The sequence below is a fragment of the Panonychus citri genome, unplaced genomic scaffold (genome assembly GCF_014898815.1).
Source record: "Panonychus citri isolate SS breed McGregor unplaced genomic scaffold, ASM1489881v1 Contig00134, whole genome shotgun sequence".
NCBI lineage: Eukaryota > Metazoa > Arthropoda > Arachnida > Trombidiformes > Tetranychidae > Panonychus > Panonychus citri.
In genome coordinates, this window is record NW_026515539.1 from 3,118,452 (window position 1) to 3,138,791 (window position 20,340).

At 31.8% G+C, this 20,340-nt stretch overlaps 5 protein-coding genes and 2 long non-coding RNA genes across 7 annotated transcripts; 4 read left to right on the forward strand and 3 right to left on the reverse strand.

The window, feature by feature from the left end:
- Nucleotides 1–1,900: 1,900 nt before the first annotated feature.
- LOC128391124 (putative ATP-dependent RNA helicase TDRD12) lies at nucleotides 1,901–5,702 on the forward strand. Its single transcript, XM_053350971.1, has 3 exons — nucleotides 1,901–2,575; nucleotides 2,663–2,781; nucleotides 2,854–5,702. The coding sequence occupies exons 1-3, from the start codon at nucleotides 2,003–2,005 to the stop codon at nucleotides 5,426–5,428; spliced, it is 3,267 nt and encodes a 1,088-aa protein (XP_053206946.1). The 5' UTR covers nucleotides 1,901–2,002; the 3' UTR covers nucleotides 5,429–5,702.
- Nucleotides 5,703–5,920: 218 nt separating this feature from the next.
- LOC128391131 (cyclin-dependent kinase 4-like) lies at nucleotides 5,921–9,190 on the reverse strand. The gene is made up of 4 exons (XM_053350979.1): nucleotides 8,711–9,190; nucleotides 7,504–7,645; nucleotides 6,886–7,350; nucleotides 5,921–6,766 (listed from the first exon to the last, which is right to left on the reverse strand). Exons 1-4 carry the CDS (start codon nucleotides 8,944–8,946, stop codon nucleotides 6,635–6,637), a joined length of 975 nt encoding a protein of 324 aa, XP_053206954.1. The 5' UTR covers nucleotides 8,947–9,190; the 3' UTR covers nucleotides 5,921–6,634.
- A 731-nt stretch (nucleotides 9,191–9,921) lies between these two features.
- On the forward strand, nucleotides 9,922–12,796 carry LOC128391128 (phospholipase A2 group XV-like). Its single transcript, XM_053350976.1, has 4 exons — nucleotides 9,922–10,257; nucleotides 11,115–11,399; nucleotides 11,844–11,942; nucleotides 12,006–12,796. Exons 1-4 carry the CDS (start codon nucleotides 10,137–10,139, stop codon nucleotides 12,740–12,742), a joined length of 1,242 nt encoding a protein of 413 aa, XP_053206951.1. The 5' UTR covers nucleotides 9,922–10,136; the 3' UTR covers nucleotides 12,743–12,796.
- On the reverse strand, nucleotides 11,314–12,263 carry LOC128391135 (uncharacterized). Its single transcript, XR_008325746.1, has 3 exons — nucleotides 12,122–12,263; nucleotides 11,767–12,031; nucleotides 11,314–11,453 (listed from the first exon to the last, which is right to left on the reverse strand). It is a non-coding gene; the product is annotated as an uncharacterized LOC128391135 (long non-coding RNA).
- On the reverse strand, nucleotides 12,357–13,592 carry LOC128391136 (uncharacterized). The gene is made up of 5 exons (XR_008325747.1): nucleotides 13,385–13,592; nucleotides 13,227–13,290; nucleotides 12,798–12,891; nucleotides 12,572–12,676; nucleotides 12,357–12,497 (listed from the first exon to the last, which is right to left on the reverse strand). It is a non-coding gene; the product is annotated as an uncharacterized LOC128391136 (long non-coding RNA).
- Nucleotides 13,593–13,850: 258 nt separating this feature from the next.
- On the forward strand, nucleotides 13,851–14,834 carry LOC128391132 (ras-related protein Rap-2a-like). The gene has a single exon (XM_053350980.1). The coding sequence runs from the start codon at nucleotides 13,957–13,959 to the stop codon at nucleotides 14,536–14,538; it is 582 nt and encodes a 193-aa protein (XP_053206955.1). The 5' UTR covers nucleotides 13,851–13,956; the 3' UTR covers nucleotides 14,539–14,834.
- Nucleotides 14,835–16,784: 1,950 nt separating this feature from the next.
- On the forward strand, nucleotides 16,785–20,307 carry LOC128391130 (cyclin-dependent kinase 4-like). The gene is made up of 4 exons (XM_053350978.1): nucleotides 16,785–17,529; nucleotides 18,443–18,584; nucleotides 18,738–19,202; nucleotides 19,304–20,307. The coding sequence occupies exons 1-4, from the start codon at nucleotides 17,294–17,296 to the stop codon at nucleotides 19,478–19,480; spliced, it is 1,020 nt and encodes a 339-aa protein (XP_053206953.1). The 5' UTR covers nucleotides 16,785–17,293; the 3' UTR covers nucleotides 19,481–20,307.
- Nucleotides 20,308–20,340: the final 33 nt, after the last annotated feature.

Sequence of the window (20,340 nt, forward strand, 5' to 3'; positions counted from 1 at the left end):
AAACGACTCCAATTATGATTCCTTTGAGTTTCTCATCAACATTACACGAGATTTTGACTGAGCTGATCAAATTCACTTTTCACCTTCTCGAATGACTTTTAAGAACTTTCAATTTAGTTTCGTTTCAATTAGTTGTATGTTAGTACAAAAACTGAAAAGTGAAAGTTTATATTTGTTTTGCTCTATTATCAGTCTTTCGGAAAATGAAGCTGAGAAAACATTTATTCAATTCGTTTAAATATAAAACGACGTTCAAGTAGTTCTGATACACCATAGACAATATCACTATGATTCTTACTTGTGTTACTAATTCCAGTTCCATCATGAATCGTTTTAATGTTTTAAGAATTTTCATATTCATGATTGTGAGTATTTACTATTGCTTAGCAGATTCAGCGAATACCCCTTGGGCAACAAATAATCAAGCCGAAGGTTGGTCAAAAAATTTCATCTAATTTCTAATCTAATTTTGGCTAACAGCAGTGAGAATCGAGGCTGAATAGGACTCATCGATTGACGAATTGAAGATATAATCTCTTAATGAGAATATTAGTGAATTCCAAATTTCCAAGAGTGAGTAAAAATGGAAATCAAATTGAATCCAAAATTCTATTAATAAAAATGAATTTAAATTGTTATTAAACCAGAATTTGTTTCGTATAAACTTTATTAAAGACTCGGTTTATTTCTCGATCATATTGCCGCTCGAGAATGAATATCTCAGCCAACAATCAACTAACTAAACTAAATCAACAGGTTGATTTGTGCGAGTGGAAAATAGATGATCAAGTGAGCTCCATCGAGAGTAATTCATCAGAAATCTTTAAAAATACGTTTCTTCATCAATTATCATGAATAATTCAATATTAAGAATAATTTTTCGAAATTGATTTAGTCTAAACAACCAGAGTTCTAAAAACTTGAAGCATAACTTTGGATTGTTAAGAAACCAGGATAAGTTTTATATTCCACATAATTTTCCTTTACCAACACTGAAAAATCATGAATTTTGACTATTTAACCTTGAGAATCGAGGTTGGATAGGGCTCATCGATTGGCGAATTGAAGATTTATAATTAGTTATAACAAAACAATTTTTACCAACTAATTAATATAAACAATGAAAATGATTCTGTTTTTAAAAAACTGTCTCGCATTTGGAACCATAGAATCTTAAAAAAACAAACAATTAAAATGTAAACTGATCTTTAGTTAGATCATCCAAGTTGATTGTTTAAAGACGAGGAAAACTCAATGTCTCCAACCAGAAGCTTTTTTTACAAATAAAGGTGAGAAAACATCTCGTCAGAATATAAAAGAAACGATCAATGAATGATATTCATTTAGTTGTGATAAACCGACGAACAGATAATAATAGTTCTGAGTTACTTATCTGATAAATTCCATCATCATCATCATGAATTATCTCAATTTCTTACAAGTTTTCATGATTTTCATCGTTCTCAGTCTTTCCTACTGTTCAACAAAAGAAATTTCTGTTTATCGTAAGCGACATTCGCCTTTCTCAAGTCCTGCTCAGGGTCAAACTTTCATGGATCAATCTATGAAAGACCAACATAAGTGAGTAAAAAATGAAAAAACTGATCAGAACAAATTCGTATTATTAATAATAAAAATGAATTTAAATTGTTATTAAACCAGAATTTGTTTCGTATAAACTTTATTACATTGTAATGATTCGGTATATTTCTCGATCATATTGCCGATCGACAAAACATTTTATTTTAATCACTTTTAGTAACCAAACTAAGCAGGTTTTAAATTGCTAGAAAAAGCAAATTAGAATTGATTAAGATCGAGACATTGGCTCGAAGTAGATGGCAGCAGCAGCAGCGATTGTCTTTCATTTAATTAAAAGTTTAAAGTTTAAACCATTTAGTCAATTTTTTGTTTTCGATGAGTGAATGTTAAATGTTTTTCTTGTTTTAATTGTTTGTTTATATTTTATACTTTCTATTTTTAATTAATTTCATCCATCTTCATGGAGAATAATCATTTCAAACCGACTCTTCAACATGAGTTTACTTCTATTAGAATTAGTCAGTTACCCGATTTCGGTCTTTTAAAAAAACAATGTATCGCTTTTGGGGAATCTATTCCCCAACCTGTTGATGGAATTAATCAAATTGCTGGTTATGAATCATCGTATTTACATAAAATCCAGCAGCTCAAATTGGATATTCCGACTCCCGTTCAATCCCATTTATGGCCAATTCTATTTCGAGGTCGATCGGCGACTTGTATCTCAGCCCCAAAATCGGGTAAAACTCTGTCTTACCTCATCCCCGCTCTAAGTGATTCCCAATTTAAAGACAATGATCCCAATCAATTGATCTACGGAGACGAAGGACCGAAAGTGGTTGTTGTTTGTTCAGGACTCAACAAAGTCTACGAGATCAGGGAACAAATCTATTCCATTCTCAACTCTAGAAATAGTAATCGAATCATTCTATTGACCAAAGACAATGAAAAGTCAGTGTCGACAAATATTCTTAATGGTTGTGATCTTTTAATTTCTACTCCAGGACCTCTACAGAGATTCATAGACAATGGTGTAAGTCTCTTGATCTTTTTCATATTCTTAATTGTTGTCTATTATTTATAGAATAATTATCATTTTCTAATAATTTCTATTGTTCAGTGTGTTCGATTTGATATCTGTTCACTTCTTGTGTTCGATGATGCCGATAAATCATTCACCATCCAACCCGAATTGGTACAATCCATTGTCTTGGCTTATCTTAAATCTTACAAGAAACGGTGAGTAATCAATAGCTTTAAATATCGAATCCAATCTAATCAACTAATCGATCTCTTATCATCTTTTCTTAGTCTAAACATTGCCGATGATTTAAATAGCCTTTTGACTGCACCAATGTTAATTCTCGCTGATTGTTGGACTAAAGAAGTGAAAAATTTCGCTACTCAATATATGAAAAATTCTATTCAAATTTTCGGTGATCTTTTCGAGGCTGCAATTGCTCATGATCTTAATTATCATGTTAAATTTATTCCTCAAGAATCAGAGAGAATCAAATCTTGTGCTGATCTGATTCATTCACTCTTATGTCGAGGTAAACTCAATAGAATTGCAATTGTTTGTTCCAGTGATGAGGAAAGTAAACAAGTCTTTAAAACGATGGTGGATTTGGACGTAGTTCCGGTGATTATTGATTCAAGTAAATTCAATTATGAGATACCGAAACTGATAGAAATGAGCAAATCACATCCAAGAGCAATAACGATCATCACTGATGATAAAATCAAAGAGTTCCCACAATTGAATCACATCGATACTTTGGTTCACTTTTCCATGCCAGATCATACCGATATATTTAGAAGTCGATTCATGTTAATGTCCATGTTGATTAGGCAAAAGGATGAATCAATCAACACCCATTTTCTTTTATCGTCAATCAACGGGAATCACGCTCACTTTTTATGCCAATCTCTTCGTCGAGTCTCACCGATTCCCCTTCAATTGGACAAACTTAAAAACGTCTCTCAAAGGCCATTATGTGATTACTTTTTGGCTTATTCTTATTGTCCATTTAAATCAACATTTTGTCTCAATCGACATCAATTCAAATTATCTGATCCAGTCAACAAATTTCTTCCTGTCGATGGTCAAATTAGATTTGAAATCACTCACATAATTAACGCCAATCAATTTTATCTCCGACTAATTGAGTATCGAGATAGTAAAAGTCAACAAGGAGAATGGATCAAATATAATTACCAATACAATGTAATTAAAGATCAACTTCAAGCTTTAAAAGATCAAGATTCACCAATCGAAGATTCTGTTCCTATTATTGGTAAAATCTATGGATTGATTGTCATGGGGATTGTTCATCGAGTTAAAGTGATTGAAAATCTTGGACAATTGACCAATAAAGAGACAAATATGACGATCGATGATCAAACGCCCTTTCAATTGGAAGTGAACTTTATTGACTTTGGTTACCACTCGAAAGCTTTATCCAATCAGCTAATCTGTTTACCTAAACACTTACGAGATTATCAACCATTGGCTATTCGAAGCTTCATTTTGGGAATAAAACCAATTGACAATGAAATTGAATGGACACACAAACCAGCAGAATCTTTGACTAATTTTCTCCGTGAACATCGTAATTTAGTCGCAACAAGTTGGGTCAAAATGCAGAGAAAAAGTATTTTCTGGTTGGACAATATGAAGATTATTCAAAATTTGAAACATTTAAAACGAAATGTGGTCAGTTGGAGTCCCGAATGTGATCTTATTGATAGTTGCCTCGCTGCTAAGAATGACCAATATTTCCCAAAAGTAAACACGAATCACCATTCATTATACTTGAAGTGGTCTAACCATCGCCTTTGGCAATCAGCATCTCGAGCTTTTCTTAGCGACCAATTTCAACTCACATACTTGAGTCACTTTGTCGATTTCAATACTTTCTATGTCGTCAAACAAAGCGATTTCAAATGCTTAGAAAATTTAGAAAAAGATTTATCTAAATTACAATTAACGCCGATGAAAGCATTTATCGAGAATTGTCTTGGTATTGGAATTGTTGAGAACTCAGGATCAAAATCATTTTCTAGAATTAAAGTGATCCAACATTTGCCTGAAGAGAAATTGGTTGAGGTCTTTTTCCTCGATTGGGGAGAAACATATAAAATCCCTGAGAAATTTTGTTTTACAATCGACGAAAAGTTCATCAAGCGATTACCATTCCAAGCAATCAAATGTTCGTTGGTTGGTGTTGAAGGAAATGTCGACCCAAATACTATTTATGATTTAACTCGAACTTCTGACGAGTTATTCAAACACATTCTTCTCGAAAAGATCGATGGAACTAAAGAAACGAGCTATTCAGTTCGTGTTTATTACGAAACTCACGAAGAAAATGACCAAACATATTTCATGAGATTATCGAAATGGTTGGTTGATAATGGACATGGAGTTTATACCGATCAAGATGAAGATAAAAAGGAGATTCACATAGGGATGCCAAATGGAAAGACAGATATTGACGATAGTGAGGATTCTGAAGATGAAGTGACCAGAGGAGAGCGACTTTGTGCTCAGAATCTACTCGATTCTGTTAGTGACGGAATGAGACAATTTCTTATAGAAAACATCAAACCTGATCCAGTCCAATTCGATCCAAATAAGATTAGTAAAAGAGCGAAAATGCTGCTGACACTTAAAAGACTAAAAGAAGAAGAAGAAAAGAGAAGAAAAGAAGAGATCCGAATAAACGAAAATGAAGATTCGGACAACGATTGGCAATCGACTGGACGAGACGAACCACCAAATGGTCGAACTGATTATTCGAATGTTCTACCTTATGATCCAACATCTTCAGAAGGATCAGAATTAGAATCTGATCTCGAAGATTTTGGACATGATGCAATTTAGATTCTCTTTAAACAATTAATTTACTTCTCTAATTATCAATTTAATCAATAGAATAGAATAGAAATTAAATATTAACTAATTGTGTCTCTGTGTTCACTTTTATCCAATCAACTTATTGTCAATCATTTGATTATCTACTTATTAAATGTAACTATTATAATTATTGTTATCTAAAGGTCAATGACCTTAAATTCATGATTATTGTCATACGAATGATAATTAATTATAATTAATAGTAATAATTAAACTTTGTAACAATATTAATGTCATTCAACTTTTATTTGTTTCTTTCTTTCAACAATTAAGCTCAATGATAATGAACTTGTAAGGAAGTGGAATCAATAAGAATTGATTATAAGTGTTGAGTCGACAATTAATCAACTAATTTAATTCCAATGACAACAAATTGTTTCTTTTTCTTTCTCTTTTCTGAGTGTTTTCCTTTTCTCTCATTAATCGGAAATGATAAATATTAATAATTAAGAGACGAAATTGTATTTAGTGTAACAGTTTATATTTGATTAACAGGTAATTTAGATTGTGATCTCAGTTGATGTCAATCGAACACCGAATGAGTTAAATTATTGTGCTTACAAAAAAATAGGAATTGGGAGGTAAAAGTTGTAGATGAGAATAGGTGAGGACAAGTAAGGGTCAAGGGGTAAGAGAATAATCAGAAAGGAAGATAGAGAAAGAAAGGAAAGAAAGAAAGAAAGAAAGAAAGAAAGAGAGAGAGAGAGAAAAGATAAAAATAATCCACAGGTAACATTAGAGTTCGTTACCAATGAATTTTCATAATTTGTATCAATGAGTAAATGATTCACTTAAGTTTAAATAAGAAATAGTTTACAATGTGTACGCTTTGTGTTCGTGTTCGTGTTTCTTTTTGTGTTTGTGTTTAGATTTGTGAATGTGAATGTGCTTTGAGCTTGTTGATAAAAATGAGAAGAAAAAATTATCCCAGTAATTTGATGTTGGGACTCTGGTGATTTAGTGATTTAGTTAATATGAGTTTTTTTGTGCATGTGTTTAGATGTGATTGTGTTGAAGAAGATCATGATAAGGAGCAGGGGACAAAGAGGTAGATATAAAGATAATAAATGGAAAACATTGTGACGAAAAGAACAACAGTCATCAACAAATTAAATAGATCGATTAAATTATCCAATGTGCTTTCCTCTAATCATCGAATTTGTCATTCAAATATTATTTATCCTTGATTTTTTGTTCAATTTCGTATTCATAGATTGGTGGATGTAGCACATATTCATCAAAATACACATGATTAAGGGCCTCTTTCGCTGTTATCCTTAGTCGAGGATTAAACCTCAGCATGGCCTAAAAAAGAAAAAAAGAGCAATTAATATGAATAATTTAATCGAGTATTTAAAAGAGAGAGAGAAAGAGAGAGAGAGAAAGAGAGAAATGAACGAAACAAAAAGAGGTTCAATGTTTACCTTCAATAGTTCACAAGCTTCAGGTGGCATCTCAGGTAATAAAGTGTTCAGAGGAATCGCTTTGAATCCTGCATAAGAGTTACATGGAAAATAGGCTTCTTCAGGCCATTCAGATTCCGATGGACTTCCAATAACCGAAAATATTTTACTCAATTGATCAGGTTCCGATTGTCCATTTAAAAATGCTTTTCGTCGATGAAGTTCAGCGAAAATACAACCACAACTCCAAATATCCACCCAACTCGCATAACTTGCTCCTAAAAGCACTTCGGGTGCTCGATACCAAAGGGTAACAACTACTGAGGTCAAAGCTCGTGAATCCTCATAAATACGAGCTAATCCAAAATCGGCTAATTTTACTCTTCCACTATTAGTGATCAATATATTCTGTGGCTTCAAATCTCGATGCACTATCCTATTGGAATGTAAAAAATCAACACCGTTCAAAATTTGATACATTATATCCTAATATTGATAATGATAAATAAAGAAACAAACAAAAAAAGATCGAGATAAACAAAATGATATAACAACAATAATAATAATAATAATAATAATAATAATAATCAATTATGATGTAAACAAGGATAACAAAAAAAAAGAGAAACAAATTGTTACCTTAATCCTATCTGGTCCTAAGCCTGGAGATGGACAATGGCTCAAGTATTTTCCTAAATCTTGTTCAATATATTCGAAAACAAGATACAAAATTAATTGTTTCTCTTTCTCTAAACGTTTAGCATAGCAAATATCAAGTAACCTGTTGAAAGAGAAAAGAATAAAAGAAAAAAAAAGAATAAGAACGATAAGAATGAATAATATTGATATTAATCAATGTTTTCTGTTTGTTCTCTTTTTTCAGAATTGATGTAAAATCGACTACAGATGTTTGTTGTGATCATTGGAATCTTATGGAGTCGTGTGGCTCATCAGCACTGACCACCGACAAAGGAAGTTAAGGAATCTTAACAATGACCTAGGCCTCCAAGTAGAGATTCCGACCATTTTTGTTGGCCCATAGTTTAAATAGATGAGTGTGTGTGGCTCGAATAACGAATTTTTTTTCTCTCTCTCTCGCTCTCTCTCAATATTTACTGATTCGTCGCAGGAATTAGGCCGATGGGCCACACCTGAAGTGATCATCAACAAACAAACAGCAATAACAATGCAACAAAGTTGCCGTAATTTAAAATAGAGGGTATTGAGTGAATGAGTGAGAGTTAAAGACAACAAAGAGCAGAAAGGAAGGAAAGAAAAAGGGAGAGACAAGGAGGGAATAAGACAAAGAACAAAACTTTGCAACTTGATGGTATAATCTATGGTTAATCATGATCGGCTGGTTATGGGATGATGATGAGTGTTGTTGTAGATACACATTCTCAAGGGTTGATTGGGTTTCAGTTAAGTGGCAATTCTTTTAAAGGTTAAAGGGAGAGAGAGAGAATGAGTGAGTGTGAGAGAGAGAGAGAGAGAAAAGGGTTTACAAGAATATGATAGAATCTCTGGGAAAATGGAACCAAGGGAAACATATTAGCAAAAACTAGTGGAAAATAAGAGAGGAGATTGTAAGAGATATTAAGAAAAGGAAGGTAAAAGAGAGGAAAGTGTAACGAGAAACCTGTTGATCCATGCGTTTAAAAGGATAAAGGAAAAAAAGAGGAACGAGAATTGGAAGAATAAAGAAATTATGATAGAATTTAGAAAAAAAAGAAAAGAGAATAGAAAATAAATGAGACATCAAATTTGGCGAATTGTCAAAACAAAGGTAACAAGAGAAACACAGAGGAAGAGAAAGAGAGAAAAAAATTGGGTTCATATCACATACCTGACAACATTTGGATGTTCATACATTTCTAATTGTTTAAGAAGTGAAATCTCTCTAATGAGAGTTGGTGGAACACCGTCTTCATAAAGGGCAACATTCACTTTCTTAATTGCCACTGATTGTCCTTCGTTAACTAGATCACGAGCTTTGAAAACAGTTCCATAAGTTCCTTCACCAATGAATCCAATTTCCTCATAATTATTGGCCGTTGATGAGCTTGTGAGACAAAAAGACATCGCTTTCCTTTTGTTAAAATAGAATAGAAAACAACAATAACTTTGTCTTTTCTTTTTTTCTCTTCTCTTTCTCTCTTTTTCTCCTTCACCTTTTAATTGTTTCTCTTTACAATTGTGTCACTTTGGTGTTGATTTGATTTAAACACTTAACATGTAAACATGAGAAAAGATGGAGGAAGAAAAGATGACAAGATGACAGAGGAACATCTAAACTCGCACTGAAAGCACACACAGAGAGAAAAAAGAATAAAAAAAAGAGAGAAAGAGAGAGAGAAAAAAAGGAAACAGAAAAAAGAGAGAAGAGAAAGAAGAAAATGAAAAGGGAGAAGAAGAGAAAGAAAAAGCAACAGTTTGTTTGAAAGAGAAAAAGAAAAACAGTAACAGTAAAGCAACAAAAGATGGCGTTCGAATTAATCGAACTTTAAATTGTCGCAGAGTTTCAATTCCATCGAGAAATAAATAGTTACAATTAATCAGCAATTAAATGATTTCCATACTCAAGAATCTACTTGACACTAATTTCGTTTAGTTACATGGAGAGAGAGAGAGAGAGAGAGAGAGAGAGAAAAAAAAGTTAACAACAATTAACATGGAAAACGAAAACGAGAGCAATTGAATCGAGAAATTCGGTGCGATTTGATGGACAATTAAGACGAACAATTTAAATTGAAAGTTAATGAAACCCAAATGATCAAGTAAAAGTGTTTCGAAGAGATGAAAAAAAAGTTAACAATCAAATTAAAATCAAATCAATGTTTACCTTTTTTCTTGGTGAGTGATAAAGACGATCCATTCAGATCTACCCGTTAATCAATTGGGTTGGTTCCTTGTGATCAGTAAATTGCTTTCTTGATTGTGTTTCCCCTTTGACACACATTCAATTCAATGGTATCGATTAATGTTAATCATTATCATCGAGAAAACCTTTCCGATCATCATTATCATCCGACTAATATCATCACTCCCACAATCAAGTCAATCTTTTTTACCATCAAATTGATTTGATTGTGATCAAACTTTAATCAGGTTCAATCGTTGAAACTTCAAGTTTAAATCATCAAAAGTTATTGAAAAGTTATCGTGGTTAATTTTAATTCTTGTGTGTATATTATACACAACAATTGGGATAATCGTTTCTTCAGATTAACTGTTTATTTAATTATTTGTTTGATTAGTGATTCAAATCAATCATGACAATTTATTATACTTTGAAACGTTTCATTGCCATTGGGATAATTGTCATCGCTGGGATTGTAATTAGTTTATTATCAACGGTGTTCAGTGAAAATTTTCATCATCCAGTCATATTTAGTAAGTATTCAAGTTAATTGTTAATCAATTTGTAAGAATATCAAATCAGCTGATCGGAAATTAGTTATTGATTGTTAATTAATCTGATTGTAAATTCAATTGTGTTTGTGAGTCGCCCAGATATCTTAATTGTTATTAATTAGTTAGTGATTATCATTAAAAGGTTAGTGTCTGTATCTCGATCAATTAAACAATTAATTGGTGTTAATTATTGGATCGCTTAAAGACAATCAGTGGCACTGATTGTTTTTTACTAATATATTACTAATTGTAACACTTTCACTCTAATTTAGTTTGATTAAACGCAATCAAGACCATGAAATGTATTTTTTATCTTAAATCATTAAATTGATTTCCGCATTTTTTTTACACAAATCATCAGATTTCATCACCTAATCAATCACATAATGATTGATAATCACTATTATCATCATTTACTGATCATGGTCACCAGAATATGTTTCATATTTTTAGGTCAATCAAGGTTGATTAATGATAAATGTCTTTTTTTTCATCTGATTAAATCAACTAGAAAAAAATGACAATAACCTTTAAAGGTCAACATTAATCTAACCATTGACCCTTGAAAAATTATACCAAATATGACAGAAAAAAGTGATCAGGCCTCAAAAATTGATCGAAAATCATTTGAAACAATTTAACAGGTTGACCATGATTACGATAAATGTATCATTAATTTGGATGTGAATAAAAAAAACAAAATTATGATTAAGTAAGATAATCAATATGATATCAGCTAAAGGGTAAATGGTGATCTAATTGTTGGTTAATTGTCTTCCCTTGATAAGTGATGATGATTAATTTTTCTCCTTCTTTTTGTTCCTAAATTGTTACAGTTGCTGGTTACATGGGAACACAATTAAAATATCAACTTCATAAAGCGAAAACCAGTCCGTTTTTTTGTCAGAAAAATTTGTACACCTCTCGAAGTCTATGGTTAGATGCTTATCAGGCCTTTTCTCCCGTTAAAAAGTACTGCTGGTTACATTATTTGTCGCTGGAATATGACCCGTGGACTCGAACAACCAAAAGTCCTCCTGGAGTACAAATTCTGGTTCCGCCGATGGGAGATACAGCATCGATAGAATATATTTCTCCTTTTCCTTTTCAAGTTCGACCAAGTAAGAATTTTCTATTCTTCTCTAAATTGTGGCCTCATCGTTGCTTCAGAATATCTATTGATAGGGAGAGAAAAGAGTTGAACAATTAGTTGATTAAAATCTAGTTGTAATTACAACCTAATGTTAATAATAGTTGATTCAGTTGGTTATTGTAGTTGAAAAGATGTAATTTCATGTTATGAATCAAGTTAATTGAGAATCTGTCATATTGTTATTATCTCTTGATTGATTTTAAAGCTTTTCAAGTTAACAATTTGATTAATAGAAAATGATTAATTTTAACAATATCAATTAGGTAAATTTCAAGCTAATCTCAGACAACTTGACCTGGAAAAGGTTATTAACAAAAAGTAGTTGATTAACTAACTTGTCTCATCATTTGAATTCTGCTTTTAATCAGTTTTTTGTTTCTTTTTCACCCAATTCATGACATTGAATAATCAGCTGAGTATTACGTTAATATAATCAACTCATTGGAGCAATTAGGATATTCCAGAGGAATCAACATCTTCGGAGCTCCATATGATTGGCGTAAATCTCCTCGTAAGTTTAATTGTGTCTCCAATCAAATAATTTCGTATATAATTAACTCGATTTACTTTTCAGATGAACAAGATGAATTCTTTGAGTCTCTTCGATATTTGGTACAAGATATTTACGAGAAAAATGGAGGAAAACGGGTAATTCTCTTTGGCCATTCGATGGGAGGTAATTTTGCTTACCTTTTTCTCCGTAAGCAAAACATTTACTGGAAAAATCATTACATAAGAGCGGTGGTTTTCGCAGCCTCGCCTTGGGGTGGAAATTTTAAACACATGTACGACTATTTGTACGAAGATGATTTCGCTGCTGATTTGATTCCCGAATTTCGCCAAGTAGAACGAACCTATTCCTCTTTGGCCTTTTTATTGCCCAATAAACGTATCTGGGGACCTGATGATGTTTTCCTTACAACACCGACAGCCGATTACACCGCTTTCAATATGGAGGAATATTTTGCTCATCTTAATCATCCAAATGGTTATCAAATGTATTTAGACACCAAAGACATTATGGATCCTTTTCTTCATCCGGAAGTTGATATTTACTGTATTCCTGCTGTTGGATATAAAACACTTCGTCAGGTTGAAATGTTCACCGATAATGATAAAACCGAAAGATATACAAATTACTCTCAGGGAGATGGATTCGTTAACATAGAATCGGCTCTTGGTTGTCTTAATTGGTTCCCTTCCAAACAGTACAAGTTTTACCTTAAGCTACTTGATGCCAGTCACCTGGGGATGTTAAGAGAAACTGAATCAGTTAATTTTTTCACTAATTTAATTTATAGTTTACCTTGAATTTTATACATTCTCAGAAAAATATATTCCTTTAAATAAATATAATAATACTTACCAATTGTGATTCCTTTTAAACCATAAAACGTTAGCTGATTGGACCAAGTCAAAGCTCGAAATAAATTGATACAAATCGAGACAAACATCAATCACTAATCAAATGATAGGAATAGAAAACAATTTAAAAAAAAATTTAAATGAAACTGGATAATTGCTAAGGTCCAATTTTCGCGTCGACTGTAGTTGTTTATTCAAACAACTACTTTAACTTTTGTTGAAATTCAAGTTAATCTTTATGAGTAAATAAGCTTACAGGGTATGAGAAACTCCCTGAATTTTAAGAGTTCCTGATAGAACATTTTATCAATAATATTCCATTTAAACTGAAATAATGAAGAAAATGTGACTATGTGTTTACAATATCGGAATACAAGAATGAAGAAAGAGAGTTTCAACAGGTAGAAAGAGGATTAATAAAGGTACTCACCTTTCATAGAATGATTTCCAGGAGTGTTCATCATATTTAGAGAATCGAAATTATCAACCATTGACTATTAATAATTAATAGAAATAGAAAATGAAAATGAAAACAATTAAAATTGAAAAGTAAACAAAGTTAGCAAAGTTTAGCGAATGACAATTAACAATCAAAGCTTGAGAACATCAAATGCTGAAAGAGATCACAAACTCCACCTAAAGGAACAGTTGAAAGGTCAAAGTTAACACAAAATAAATTAAAATTTCTAAATGAATATTAATAATTTAACCAATGACCAGATTAATATTAATATCAATAAATTAGAAAAAGAAAACAAATTAACAAGATGATCAAATGTAAACAATTCCAGCAGAAATTCAGGAATCCAAACACACACATACATACACAGAGAGACACAATATTTAGTACAACTCACCGTCTCAATTTTGTACCAAATCTTCAAGGAAAACAATTAAACCAAAAGGAACAATTAAGAATCAATTAGCTTTTATTGGATAAAAAAATTCTCACGTTTGTTTTGGTTTGTAAAAGAAATAGTGATTAATAGAGCCAACAGATGGCGCTGATGAGAGAGAAAATGAATCACTTGAGTTTTCTGTTTCTCTTTGAAAAGTAACAACAGTAATTGTCAACAAATATCAACAACAAGCATTTAATGTTTTCTAATAAATGAACTTCACTGACTCTATATTTGTAAATTTTTTATTCTTTTGGTGCCATGAGGGAGTACAAGGTTGTCGTTTTGGGCTCCGGTGGTGTCGGTAAATCAGCTTTAACTGTGCAATTTGTTTCCGGAACTTTCATGGAAAAGTATGATCCCACAATTGAAGATTTTTACCGAAAAGAGATTGAAGTTGATGGAGCTCCTTGTGTACTTGAGATACTTGATACCGCTGGAACTGAACAATTTGCCTCTATGCGAGATTTATATATCAAAAATGGTCAAGGATTTGTGGTTGTTTATTCAATAACCAGTCATCAAACCTTTCAAGATGTTAAAACAATGAAGGAACAAATAATCAGGGTAAAAGGAGGATATGAAAAGATACCCATTCTTTTGGTTGGTAACAAGATTGACCTGGTTCACCAGAGAGAGGTTTCAACCGTTGAGGGTATGTCATTGGCTCAAGCATGGGGCTGCCCTTTCATGGAAACATCAGCCAAGAATAAGTGTAATGTAAATGAAGTTTTCGCCGAGGCTGTTAGAGAGATGAGCCTTTCTAATTCAAAAGATAAATCCAATAACTGTTGTAGTTATCTGAGAGACTGTGGCTCTTCATCATGTTGTACCACCTCTTGATACTTGAAACTATCAACTTCTAATGTTCACTCTGTCCCCAGCTCTCTCTCTTTCTCTTTCTCTCTCTAACTATCACTATCTCTCTCTCTCTCTCTTTTTTACACAATCAATTACTTGAACTTGTATCAATGATATGTAATCATCCAAGAAATATTTTAATTTTTGTTATAAAAGGAGATTGGGTGTCAAATGACCTCCACAAGACTTGCCTGAGCATGTCTAGTTCATTAGAACTACTTTGTAACAAAGGGATGGGAAACCTACAATAAATATACTTTACTTTTCCCATCTTCTAATTAACTGATTACCAACAATTAATCTTTAATTGTTGACACATGAAACAATTGAAACAAAGGCAAGAAAAAATGTTGGTCAAACTAAGGCCTTGGTTCAATAGTTTGGTTATCCCGTTTGTGGTGTTTCAAGTGATTCTGGTGTTTGGGTTACTCCAATTGAGTAATTTCATTTGATTGCCTTAAGTGATTTAAATTGAATTAGAAAAATTAATTGATAATTAACTGACCTTATCAATCAGGTTTTACGTTAATCAATGCGTATTCCTGTTAAAAGTACAATTGGTTAATTGTATCAGTTAAATTAGCAAAAATGAGGAAGAAAATTTTTAAGGCCTGACAATCAACAGTGAATATTGATCAGTAGTATCAACAGTTGATTGTAGTTCACAATTAACTGTTTACAATCAATCTAATTACATTTTAAATTGGAAGATAATTATTAGTATTACAATTAATTGATACAAGGTAATTAATGGATAAACAATTAACAACAATCAATTGTTGATTGTTTCAAAAGTATGATGACTAAAATTTTCGTGAAAAATTGAATAAATTGTTTCACTTTTTGTTTTCTTAATTGTGAATAGTTAGTTAATTACAATTGCGATAATAATCATGGTGATAATCATTGCAAGGCCAAGAGAAAGCCTTTAATTAGATTTTAAATGATTTGGGAAACTATTGATGAGATTTAATTTACCTTGAGAAATTAACAAATAATAATTTACAATGAGAACAATTAACTTGATTAAAAAGTTTTCTTTTAATTTGATTTTAAATTTTCGGGAACATTGTGATTCTAATTAAATTAAGTTAATGTTAATTTAACAACAAACCAAAGTGATAACCTAAATTGTTACACAAAACTAAAACTTCTCAGATCATTTAAAGTTAATTGCTGCGAACACAGATCATTGTAATTAACGTTGTAATCGTTTCTGGTTGTACTTTAATCAACAAATTGTTATTCATTGTGATTGTTATCATAATTAACTGATCATTTGCCTTTTTCTTTAAACCATCAATGGGAAACATTAATTAATTACAATTATCTAAACAAAATTTAATTTCTCTTTTTATATTTTTCCATCAATTCAATTAATAACATTTCTCTCAATGGGAATGATTAAGGAGAGAAACAGCAATTAAAAGTCAACAAACGTTAATCAATTAACTTTACCTAAACTAAATTGTAACAATTAGTTGATTGCTAAAGATGAAAATAGTTTAATTGCTTCATCTTTATAAGATGATTAGTTAATCAGATAAAAAGAAACAAATTATTACAAAGTTAATTGTTTTCTTTTCCCTTTAATCATAGATTGTAAATGTTTTTCTAATCAACAACAATTAGAATTGATTGTTACAATTGGATCTGTGTGAACATTTAAATTGTCAGTGAACAAAAAAGGACAACAAATTGAAATGATTAACTAATTATGTCAAGTATCAACTTGAACATAAACACAAACTAAAAGTATCGTAATTGTTGATGAAAAGTAACAATTAGTTAATCGATTGCCGATTGATTAACAATTTAAAGAGTTACAATTGTCTCCAAGTGTAAACAACAACAAAAAGGGATGAAAAGGTAACTAGTTAATTAGTAAATTAGTTAATTGTTATCAACAAGATTTTCGATGATCATTTGAAGAGGTCACTTTCGATTAGAATGATTAACTGAATGAGACAAATTCTGTTCTCTATGTGATCAAATTTCGTTCTTGATGGTGAAGATTTAAAGAGATTTAAAAGACAGAAAGAGAGAGAGAGAGAGAAGATAAAAAGAGGCAGATGATGAGAAAAGAAAGGAAGATGAAGAGGAAGCGAGAGGAAGAGAAAGAGAGAAAGACATTGGTGCGAGAGAGAAAAGGGAGAAAGAAGAGAAGAGAAGATGAGAAGAGAGAGAGAGTAGAAAGCGTTGTTTTCGTTTTTTGGATTGACTCTCATTTTAATTTTTTCTTCTTTTTGGTGGTGATGAGTTTTCTTTTTTTCTTCTTATTTATTTAATTTTATTCTTTAATTGTGATTTTTTTTGTTCTCTTTTAATTCCGAGTTTCCTTTTTCTCTTTATTTTTGTAACTGGTTCATCTTTTCTTCTTCCTCTGACCTTTTTTTTCTAAATTAATTCTTTTTCTTTTTTTCTCTTTTTTCCCTTTCGCTTTAGTCTTTCCTTTTTTTTTACTTCTTTCTCTCTCTCACTACTGGTTGTCTTCATCTTTTCTTGTGTTTTTTGTTTGTGGAATATTCATCCCTCTGTCTATGGTTTGGCTCGTTTATCATCAATCTCATCATCTGGTTATTATTGGTCAACTTAAGTGAGAATTTAAAGAGAAAGAGAAAAGAGCGAACTGGACATAGAGAGGAAAAAGAGAGAGGGAGAGAGAGACAAACTAAAAAAGAGAAAAGAACATTTTTGTTTGGCTTTGATTGAAGCGAAGAAAGAAAAAAAAAAGAAAATGTCTTTTTGTCTCACAAGCTCATCAACGGCCAATAATTATGAGGAAATTGGATTCATTGGTGAAGGAACTTATGGAACTGTTTTCAAAGCTCGTGATCTAGTTAACGAAGGACAATCAGTGGCAATTAAGAAAGTGAATGTTGCCCTTTATGAAGACGGTGTTCCACCAACTCTCATTAGAGAGATTTCACTTCTTAAACAATTAGAAATGTATGAACATCCAAATGTTGTCAGGTATGTTATTCTTTTCTAATTACCACAGTCTTTATCTATTTCCTTCCATCTTTGTCTAGACAATTTCTTTTTATATCTTTCAATTGTACTTCAATCAGTTGTTATTAATTCCAAGATTTCTGTTCACAAGCATGGAAAATGCAACAGGTCTCCCAGTGTTTCATTTTCTTTTCTCCTCATTTCATATTCGAAATTCATTTACTTCTTTCATCTTATTTCAAATCTCTCTCTCTCTCTTCTTTCCCTTCAACCTTTCAACAAACTAACACTCGACATTCATATCAACCCTTGAGTCTCAATAAAGTGTTGCAGTTCAATTCTCATGTGAGACTTGAGACTTCGGACCTTCACTTTTTTATGATGATTAATTTCAAAGCGAAAATCAACTTGGAAACAAAGTCTCACATTCATAAATCTCACGCGAATGTTATTTTGGTTTAAATGGTGAATTGATTAAAATCATTTCTTCAAATCATTAAAAGCTTCTCTCGGTGAAATTTAGGTTCTTTTAGGGAAACACTCTATCAACAACACTCATCATTTACCACCAAGATTAGCCATTGAATATTCCATCAGTTGGAAAAGTTTTTTCTTCTTTGTTTTATCCTCTTTCTCTTCTTTCTCTTTCCCGTTTTCTTTTTCTTTCTCTTTCTTTACTTGATTTTTCCCTTTTCTTCTTTTCTCTGCCTTTTTAACTTTAGTCTCTTTGTTACACTCTCACTTACTCACTCACATTCTCACTCCGCTTCTCTTACTTAATATTACGGTAACATTGTGTTCACTCCTTGTAGATGTTGATTATTTCTGTTTATCTCTGTTATCATGAGCGGTATCGGAACATCTATACAAACAGATTCTTCATCATACTCAATAAATTGTAATTTCTTATTATTATTCTTTTCTCTTTCAACAGGTTACTTGATATTTGCTATGCTAAACGTTTAGAGAAAGAGAAACAATTAATTTTGTATCTTGTTTTCGAATATATTGAACAAGATTTAGGAAAATACTTGAGCCATTGTCCATCTCCAGGCTTAGGACCAGATAGGATTAAGGTAACAATTTGTTTCTCTTTTTTTTTGTTATCCTTGTTTACATCATAATTGATTATTATTATTGTTATTATTATTATTATTATTGTTGTTTTATCATTTTGTTTATCTCGATCTTTTTTTGTTTGTTTCTTTATTTATCATTATCAATATTAGGATATAATGTATCAAATTTTGAACGGTGTTGATTTTTTACATTCCAATAGGATAGTGCATCGAGATTTGAAGCCACAGAATATATTGATCACTAATAGTGGAAGAGTAAAATTAGCCGATTTTGGATTAGCTCGTATTTATGAGGATTCACGAGCTTTGACCTCAGTAGTTGTTACCCTTTGGTATCGAGCACCCGAAGTGCTTTTAGGAGCAAGTTATGCGAGTTGGGTGGATATTTGGAGTTGTGGTTGTATTTTCGCTGAACTTCATCGACGAAAAGCATTTTTAAATGGACAATCGGAACCTGATCAATTGAGTAAAATATTTTCGGTTATTGGAAGTCCATCGGAATCTGAATGGCCTGAAGAAGCCTATTTTCCATGTAACTCTTATGCAGGATTCAAAGCGATTCCTCTGAACACTTTATTACCTGAGATGCCACCTGAAGCTTGTGAACTATTGAAGGTAAACATTGAACCTCTTTTTGTTTCGTTCATTTCTCTCTCTCTCTCTTTTAAATACTCGATTAAATTATTCATATTAATTGCTCTTTTTTTCTTTTTTAGGCCATGCTGAGGTTTAATCCTCGACTAAGGATAACAGCGAAAGAGGCCCTTAATCATGTGTATTTTGATGAATATGTGCTACATCCACCAATCTATGAATACGAATGTAGCAACAAGTCGAATCAAAGCACAACTACATCAACTCGCAATGGAACAAAAAACCAAGGGACAAAATAATCAACTAATTTGAAAGACTAAAATGATTAAACAAAGTACCAAGAATGAAACAATTTACTGATGAACGCACACCCTGGTTGAAGAATTCACCCTTTTACAACTTCATCTAACATAATCATCAATTAACATTTCATCATGATGTCTTCCTCTTCCTTTCCCTTAGTTTTAATTAACTTACTAGTGGTTAATCTTTATCACTACTTTTCATTTAGATTTTCACACATCAACTTGAGCCAAAACATGCACATAAACAAACACACAATCACATCTAAACACATGCACAAAAAAAACTCATATTAACTAAATCACTAAATCACCAGAGTCCCAACATCAAATTACTGGGATAATTTTTTCTTCTCATTTTTATCAACAAGCTCAAAGCACATTCACAAATCTAAACACAAACACAAACACAAAAAGAAACACGAACACGAACACAAAGCGTACACATTGTAAACTATTTCTTATTTAAACTTAAGTGAATCATTTACTCATTGATACAAATTATGAAAATTCATTGGTGACGAACTCTAATGTTACCTGTGGATTATTTTTATCTTTTCTCTCTCTCTCTCTCTCTCTCTCTCTCTCTCTCTCTCTCTCTCTCTCTCTCTCTCTCTCTCTCTTTCTCTATCTTCCTTTCTGATTATTCTCTTACCCCTTGACCCTTACTTGTCCTCACCTATTCTCATCTACAACTTTTACCTCCCAATTCCTATTTTTTTGTAAGCACAATAATTTAACTCATTCGGTGTTCGATTGACATCAACTGAGATCACAATCTAAATTACCTGTTAATCAAATATAAACTGTTACACTAAATACAATTTCGTCTCTTAATTATTAATATTTATCATTTC

Bases quoted from the DNA above. Each gene is read 5' to 3' on its own strand.
- LOC128391124 (XM_053350971.1), top strand. From the start codon at position 2,003: ATGGAGAATAATCATTTCAAACCGACTCTTCAACATGAGTTTACTTCT. The intron at 2,576-2,662 runs GTAAGTCTCTTG...TCTATTGTTCAG, and splicing joins AGAGATTCATAGACAATGGT to TGTGTTCGATTTGATATCTG. The intron at 2,782-2,853 runs GTGAGTAATCAA...ATCTTTTCTTAG, and splicing joins CTTAAATCTTACAAGAAACG to TCTAAACATTGCCGATGATT.
- LOC128391131 (XM_053350979.1), bottom strand. From the start codon at position 8,946: ATGTCTTTTTGTCTCACAAGCTCATCAACGGCCAATAATTATGAGGAA. The intron at 7,351-7,503 runs GTAACAATTTGT...TATCAATATTAG, and splicing joins TAGGACCAGATAGGATTAAG to GATATAATGTATCAAATTTT. The intron at 6,767-6,885 runs GTAAACATTGAA...TTTCTTTTTTAG, and splicing joins AAGCTTGTGAACTATTGAAG to GCCATGCTGAGGTTTAATCC.
- LOC128391128 (XM_053350976.1), top strand. From the start codon at position 10,137: ATGACAATTTATTATACTTTGAAACGTTTCATTGCCATTGGGATAATT. The intron at 11,400-11,843 runs GTAAGAATTTTC...TTGAATAATCAG, and splicing joins TCCTTTTCAAGTTCGACCAA to CTGAGTATTACGTTAATATA. The intron at 11,943-12,005 runs GTAAGTTTAATT...TTTACTTTTCAG, and splicing joins TGATTGGCGTAAATCTCCTC to ATGAACAAGATGAATTCTTT.
- LOC128391132 (XM_053350980.1), top strand. From the start codon at position 13,957: ATGAGGGAGTACAAGGTTGTCGTTTTGGGCTCCGGTGGTGTCGGTAAA.
- LOC128391130 (XM_053350978.1), top strand. From the start codon at position 17,294: ATGTCTTTTTGTCTCACAAGCTCATCAACGGCCAATAATTATGAGGAA. The intron at 17,530-18,442 runs GTATGTTATTCT...CTCTTTCAACAG, and splicing joins GAACATCCAAATGTTGTCAG to GTTACTTGATATTTGCTATG. The intron at 19,203-19,303 runs GTAAACATTGAA...TTTCTTTTTTAG, and splicing joins AAGCTTGTGAACTATTGAAG to GCCATGCTGAGGTTTAATCC.